The following is a 7632-nucleotide window of genomic DNA, read 5'->3' as shown; positions in this document are numbered from 1 at the left end:
ATCTTTTTTTTCTCAGATATGTAAAAATTATAAATTTATATTTTAAAGAATTGTTTTTAAATGAAACTACAATAGTATAGCAGATTTTTTATTGTATGGAGTTTCAGTACATTGCTTGTGAATTAAACACCATTTAATCATGGATTTCATTGAAATGCACAGCTAGTGAAGTCAAGATCCGGCACTTTGCATCATTGGAACGTTTTATAATGACGTATTGAATTTTATATTACAGCTGTTGAGTTCTGTTAGTAATTACATTTTATACGATTCTTTTTTTGATTTTTGCACTGAAAATAGTTAGTGAAATACCATTTTTTTTAAATGAATATAGTGATTGTATGAAACTAACATCAGAGATATTAGTGATAATAAGAAATAAGATTCAGGCGAATACGCCAAGTATTTTATTTTAAATTAAAACCACTGAAAAATAAAGAACGGAGTGACTACAGGTTGGTATGTCTACGGTAAATGCTGAATATATACGTTGTCTATAGAGAGTTAGAGAAGAGAAGCGGACCCCAAAGTACGTGTATCTTTCTTATTGGGTGGCGCAACCTAACGCCGCGCTATGTGATACCCAGACCGGGGAAATTACATAGTTTAAATTTAAAAATATATATATTTATAAATTCATTTAAACTATTTTATTTGTAATTTGTTATATTATCACGTCTTTTACATTATAAATAAAGATATACTATTGAGGAATTTAAGTAACTTTAATGATTAGAGCATTTATGTGCAGTTTCAATACTATCTTCTCGCCAATATAGGTAATAACGGGACTAGAGTACAATTGTCGACTATCCTAGTCCCAAATGTGTTTGTATTTTGTTTTACCAATATTATCTTTGCTATTGTTATCTATATGGTACCTCAAAAGGAACCCTTATAGGATTACTTTGTTTTCTGTTTGTCTGTCTGAACACCATTTTTCTCGAGATTGCATGGAGGTATCAAGCTGAAATGAATATCAAATATCCAAGTCAAGGGATTGTCAAGGGAGCAGCTTTATTTTCATTTTTGTATTATTTATATTTATTTTATAGTTTTCTATTCCTTATTCCAAGTTAAAAAATATATATATATATTACCAATATAATACTCAGATTACAATATAACCGTTCAATTAAATCACAGTATCGAAACATTTTATCGGTTAAGATAGCTTTGTTCAGTATCGCCAGAGTAGCTTAGGGATTGTGAATACAAATTGGTTTAGTTGCAAAACTACTGCATGTTCCGCTGTTCTCTACATTATTTTACTTTTAGTGTAGTTTAAACTATTGATTGCATTCGGAACAAAAGTGGCTCGTTCAATATATTTATATGGTTCAATATTTTTCTACTAGAATTACTTACATATTCGTTTCTTTCTTGTTACTTTCACGAGTATTTCATATAGAAATATACATTCGGAGGAATTGAGACATAAAAAGTAGAGAATCGGACTCATTACTATCGATCCCAATTACATTTTTAAAAAATCCTATACAATATTTATTAACAGGAAAACGTTGAACTTGTACCTGTAGCCCCATTAGTACAAAACGCTGTTCCCCACAACAATTGGTCGACCGCAACCTATAATTTACGAGTTATTAATGTACATAGTTTATAACTTATGTGAGTTTCAACACTGAAAGTTAATGTTGAACCGTAGTTAAGGGGTTGGACTTACAAAGTAATAGCATCTTCTACAGTTACTTAAGTAAGATTAATTTTGTTGGTGTCGTAACAATTACGATATTTTTTTCCTTTTTTTTCAGGGTAGGCAGAGGGAATCCAGTGTTAAGACATTCCGTTCCCCATTTTCTGCCGATTTCTGGAGGCATTGCGTGTTAAGTGTTATATTCATCACAATATTTATATTCATCACAAAAATAAACATGTCTATCTGTAAACTTAATGGGGGTGGGTCAGAATAAATTATATTTTGTCACTTAACATGTAGTCTCTCGTATTCAGAAGAGAGCGGTATATGGACAATAGGTGGACCAGATTATAAAAAAAATAGTGCCTATGAGTTGTAAGTGGAAATCGATAACTTTCAGTTTAATGGGTAAGATTAACTGTTATTAATGCTAAGAATCAACATCAACCAGATATTGAATACGTGACTAAATTTGGGGCAAGAAGTCATTATTTCATTATTTGAATACATACTAAAATATAAGTCAAAATAAAATGTAACTTCAGATTGTTGTATTGAAACGTAAAAATGTCCGTTAGACCGTCCATTACGCAAAAATTGGTCAAAATAAGGATCAAAAGAGGTATATCCTCTCCTATCCGATGTGACATTTGGATTGACAGGCCCATAGAAGCAGTTTGAAAAATATTTTTAGAACTTTGTTGGTATGTAGTAAATTGATATTATTTGAGCATGCTTTTACAATAGATCCAATTTTATTGAAACTTAGGAACACATACAAAAACACATAGGTATTGTTTCAATTCATTCATTTATTATAAAAAATATTTTCTTACGTACAAAAGTAACAAAACCCGTAACGAATAACAAGAAAAGATATTCTAGCATTAACACGTTAAATAATATTCGAAGTTCTATTTTGTAAAATCTTCGAAAATCTTAGCTGTATAGAAAAGTACTTGAAGATATAAATATATACATACATAAAAGAATATTACTTAAATATGTTAATTATACAGAGAATATTCTTAATATATTACTATTATCACAGATTAGGAGATCAATGCTTGCCATGGTGGAAGCCCCAGTCTTTGTGGTCATGATGGCCGCCCTTCTTTCCATGGTCGTGGTGACCGTGGTGATGTTCTTCGTGTCCATGGTGACCCTTGTGCCCGTGATGGTCCTCATCGAAGTGATGTTTATCATGGTGACCGTGTTTACCATGATGATGATCATGATGACCGCTTTCGTGATGTCCGCCCTTTTTGTGATCTCCTCCATGTTTCTCATGATGTCCGTGATGATGTCCATGCTTGTGGTGTTTGCCTTCATGATGATGGTCATCGTAAAAGTGATGGTCCTTGTGGAAGTGGTCCTTATGGTACTTCTTGTGGAAGCCGTCGGTCTTCTCTCCTTTGTCGTGATGTTTATGATGTCCGTGCTTGTCGCCCTTATGATGATGACCATGTTCATGATGATGACCGTGGTGGTCGTGTTCATCCCAGTGCTTCTTATGGCCGCCACCATGCTCATGATGATGGCCTTCATGATGATGCTTTCCGTGGTCACCGTGTTCACCCTTGTGGTGATGATGATGACCCTTGTGTCCCTTATGTTCGTGACCACCGTGTTCATGGTGATGATGAGCATGGTGCTCCTTGCCACCACCTTCTTCATGCTTACTGGACTTCCCACTTGCAGCCGCTACGAGATCTTTCTCATCTTCCCCTAACTCCCTAGCGTAAACTGCCACAAGGCATAGTAAACCAAATGCCAGAACCAACTTCATGTTGATTGCTGTTGCTTCTATATCTTGATAGTGTATCATTGGGTCTTTTATAGTCGATAAGTTTAGATGAAGAAAGCGTTTAGTAATATTCGCGCAACATTCAGGGACAAGTTCTGGGCGCTGGACCGTTACGCGCGTCCATTTTTCAATTGTATTGTTGTTCTGCAGTTAATTGTATTAATATGTCTGACAATTAATTAGTTTATTATAATAATTCTTAGTACGGTATTACAGATATGATATTAAACTTTATACTATAATAATATCATTGTTGTAAAACGTTGACGTAATTTATATTTGCTTCAATTTTAAAATAAGCTATTAAAGCGACATGTAAAATATTCAGTGAATTTCAAAAGGCCAGTAAATATTTTTATACAGGAGACGCTTACAGGCACTTTTGTGAACAAACATTTGGTGAACTCTACGTATTTCTTTGTTTAATATTAAACACATATTACAATTTATATTATATTATTAATTTATATACTTTTTAAAGCCAGTTATTTGTAATTTTTTGTATACTTTCAATTTTTTTTGTCAAAAATTAAACAATGCTTTTATTTGAAAAATTTTTAAAAATTTCAAATATCCATTGATACTTTGAACAATGTTAGGCACGTATTCGCACTATTCTATGACGTCAAAGGTTATTTGCACAATACCGCGCGTTCGGGGCAAAAAATATTTTTAGCCCATTTCATTTTTGGCTGTACATAAAAGAACAGTCGCATCGTCCTGTCGAAATTTAATCAAAACAACAATAGGGGGTTTTCCGTGCCCAACCTGTCTTGTTCTGGGAGGCTAAAAATAGAGTAAAGGACGTGGCGTGTTCAGAGCAAGCGAAGTAATTAAAAATGTTTTTTTCAGTTGGTATATAAAATGTGAAGAAGCATTTTCAAATGTGTAAATTTAGTTTTTCGTAAATTTAGTTTTTCGTTTTTTATGTATGTATTTATATAAATTGTTCTCAACTTTGAGATCAATCTTGAAATGCCGTTTTCATTCATAGAATATTAAAACGGCATCAAGAGGTCGCTCTCAACATTGATCTCAGAAAAACATGTGAAAATGAGCGAAAAACGAAGTGCCCTTAAACAAAGTTCCTAAGCCTAAGTTTAGTTTAAGCCCAAAAATACTTATAAGTTATTACGTGAATTATAATAGCATTGTAATATATACATTCTTTAAAAAATATGTTTGTGTTTTAACGTAGTTAATTTACTTGAACGGAATTAGAACAAAACGTATTTGAATTTCAAATAGTCAGAGAAAGAATAAATAATGATAAAGTAAATTATAGCACTGTATTATTTACGTATGTGGAAGATGAATTTACTTATATTATTATAGTATACATATATAAGTCACTAGCGACCCTCTTGCGGCTTCGCCCGCTTTTACTACTGGGTCATTCATATAATGTATGTTTGCAAAGCACTTAAGATAATGTGAAAATTAATTAAACCCTAATGCAACCCCATTTTCGTAGTTTCAATAAGGATTTTCCAATTGTTTTACACAGCAAGGATTTTTTAGTAGGTACCGTAATTTTAAATCTGTGCTACTAATCTTTTCAAGTACTTATCCTATATCTTATAAAACAAAGTCGCTTTTCGTGTCTGTCTGAACTTTCTAACTCTTCTTCTTCTAAACCACCCAACGGATTTTTATGCGGTTTTCACCATTAGGTCGAGTATTTCTCAGGGAAGGTTTATATATAGTTTATTATTTGTACATTCTTATGTAAATTAACATAAATACGATAAATGTGTCTAAAGTCCTACCCGTTGAGACACTTTCGCGCATGCGCTGCTTCAATGGTAAGTACTACATGAAAATAATGTACTGGAGTATTGTTCCTCTTAATAAGATCTACAAAAAAGTCCGCGAGAGCATATTTTTATCTTTTAAGGATAACGTGTAGTGATCATATTTCTGTCTAAAAATAGTAATTTCAATATATTTTTTATTGTGAGGGATATTTTTCCATAATGGTATTAATCCTTATCCTTTAAAATACTTTATTAATTTTCTACGTTAAACGAAGATAAAAATTGCTTTTTACACTATTTCGAAATTGCGAATAGTTTTAGAGAAAAACGCATTTAATTGTTGACACATCACGCCGTTGACTCATCAGCTGTGCCGACTCAAGTTTTACTTATCCCTTACTCTCAGCATATAAATAAGTATATTAGTTACGTTGGCCATTTAATGTAGATCAAAACTGTCTTTCACTGTTTTTTCATTTTAATAAGTACTTTAGAAGTTGTTACAATATCAAAACATCCTTGCTGCGAAACGCGCCCCGCGACGTTTTGCTTATACAAGCGCGTCATGAGCAGTCATCGGTGGTTCCGTGGTAGAATGCTCGCCTGCCACGTGGCGGCCCGGGTTCGATTCCCGGCCGATGCATTCTATTTAATTTTCCTCACAGGCAGCCACGTAGTGCTTGCTTTTCATCAGGGACAGAATACCCTCTTCAGCATTAACCACAAGCTCGAAAAAAAAACCCGCCCTCTATAGAGGCATAGAAACGAAGATTTAGATGCGTTTGCACGTATTGGATAATTGGAGTTGAATGTATTATTTCAGCGCGATATATTTGGTTTCATATTTTTTGTAGTAGTTATTAGTAGGTAGGCTTTTGTTTATAATTTCTTCCGTTTAAAAATAGTCATTTAACTATCTAAAAATAGACATTTAAATATATTTTAATAAGTACTTGAAAAGATTAGTAGCACAGATTTAAAATTACGGTACCTACTAAAAAATCCTTGCCGAGTAAAACAATTGGAAAATCCTTATTGAAACTACGAAAATGCGGGTTGCATTAGAGTTTAATTAATTTTCACATTATCTTAAGTACTTTGCAAACATACATTATATGAATAATCCAGTAGTAAAAGCGGGCGAAGCCGCAAGGGGGTCGCTAGTTAAAATATATTTAAATGACTATTTTTAGATAGTTAAATTACTATTTTTAAACGGAAGAAATTATAAACAAAAACCTGCCTACTAATAACTACTACAAAAAATATGAAACCAAATATATCGCACTGAAGTAATACATTCAACTCCGATTATCCAATACGTGCAAACGCATCTAAATCTTCGTTGCTATAGAGACAGGCGGGTTTTTTTTTCGAGCTTGTGGGTAATGCTGAAGAGGGTATTCTGTCCCTGATGAAAAGCAAGCACTACGTGGAAAAGCAAGCACTACGTGGCTGCCTGTGAGGAAAATTAAATAGAATGCATCGATCGGGAATCGAACCCGGTCTGCCCGCGGGGCAGGCGAGCATTCTACCACTGAATCACCGATGCGTGACGCGCTTGTATAAGCAAAACATCGCGGGACGCATGGCGAGTGGCGAGCTGTTTCGCAGCAAGAATTTTTTGATATTGTAACAACTTCTAAAGTACTTATTAAAATGAAAAACTGTAAAAGACAGTTTTGATCTACATTAAATGGCCAACGTAACTAAAATACTTATTTATATGCTGAGAGTAAGGGATAAGTGCAACTTGAGTAACATACAGCTGATGTGTCAACGGCGTGATGTGTCAACAATTAAATGCGTTTTTCTCTATAATTATTCGCAATTTCGAAATACTGTAAAAAGCTAATTTTATCGTCGTTTAACTTAAAAATTTAATAAAGTATTTTAAAGCATAAGGATTAATACCATTATGGAAAAATATCCCTCACAATAAAAAATATATTGAAATTATTATTTTTAGACAGAAAAGTGATCACTACACGTTATTCTTAAAAGATATGAATATGCCGTCGCGGACTTTTTTGTAGATTTCATTGAGAGCAACAATACTCCAGTACATTTTTTTCATGTAGTACTTACCATTAAGGCAGCGCATGCGCGAAAGTGTCTCAACGGGTAGGACTTTATTCATATTTATCGTATTTATGTTAATTTACATAAGAATGTATAAATAATAAACTATATATAAACCTTCTACGAAAAATACTCGATCTAATGGTGAAAACCGCAACAAAATCCGTTGGGTGGTTTAGAAGAAGAAGAGTTAGAAACAACAGACAGACACGAAAAGCGACTTTGTTTTATAAGATATAGGATAGTTAGACTGGGATCCGGCCGTTGAATCCTGCATAAACGAGTTTTCTTAATTAAACCTATATTAATGAATAATACATGATTAG

At 33.3% G+C, this 7632-nt stretch overlaps 1 protein-coding gene across 1 annotated transcript; it reads right to left on the bottom strand.

Moving 5' to 3' along the window:
• Nucleotides 1-2720: 2720 nt before the first annotated feature.
• On the bottom strand, nt 2721-3449 carry LOC146528627 (uncharacterized). Its single transcript, XM_085203767.1, has one exon. It carries the CDS (start codon nt 3447-3449, stop codon nt 2721-2723), a length of 729 nt encoding a protein of 242 aa, XP_085059893.1.
• Between the last annotated feature and the right edge of the window lie 4183 nt (nt 3450-7632).

The sequence above is a fragment of the Heliconius melpomene genome, chromosome 19, assembly GCF_056956725.1.
Source record: "Heliconius melpomene rosina isolate 202511_hmr_F chromosome 19, ASM5695672v1, whole genome shotgun sequence".
Classification (NCBI taxonomy): Eukaryota; Metazoa; Arthropoda; class Insecta; order Lepidoptera; family Nymphalidae; genus Heliconius; species Heliconius melpomene.
The sequence above is the reverse complement of the archived record's forward strand: the minus strand, read 5'-3'. Positions and strand labels throughout refer to the sequence as shown.

Coding starts and splice junctions, on each gene's coding strand:
- LOC146528627 (XM_085203767.1), bottom strand. CDS start 3,449: ATGAAGTTGGTTCTGGCATTTGGTTTACTATGCCTTGTGGCAGTTTAC.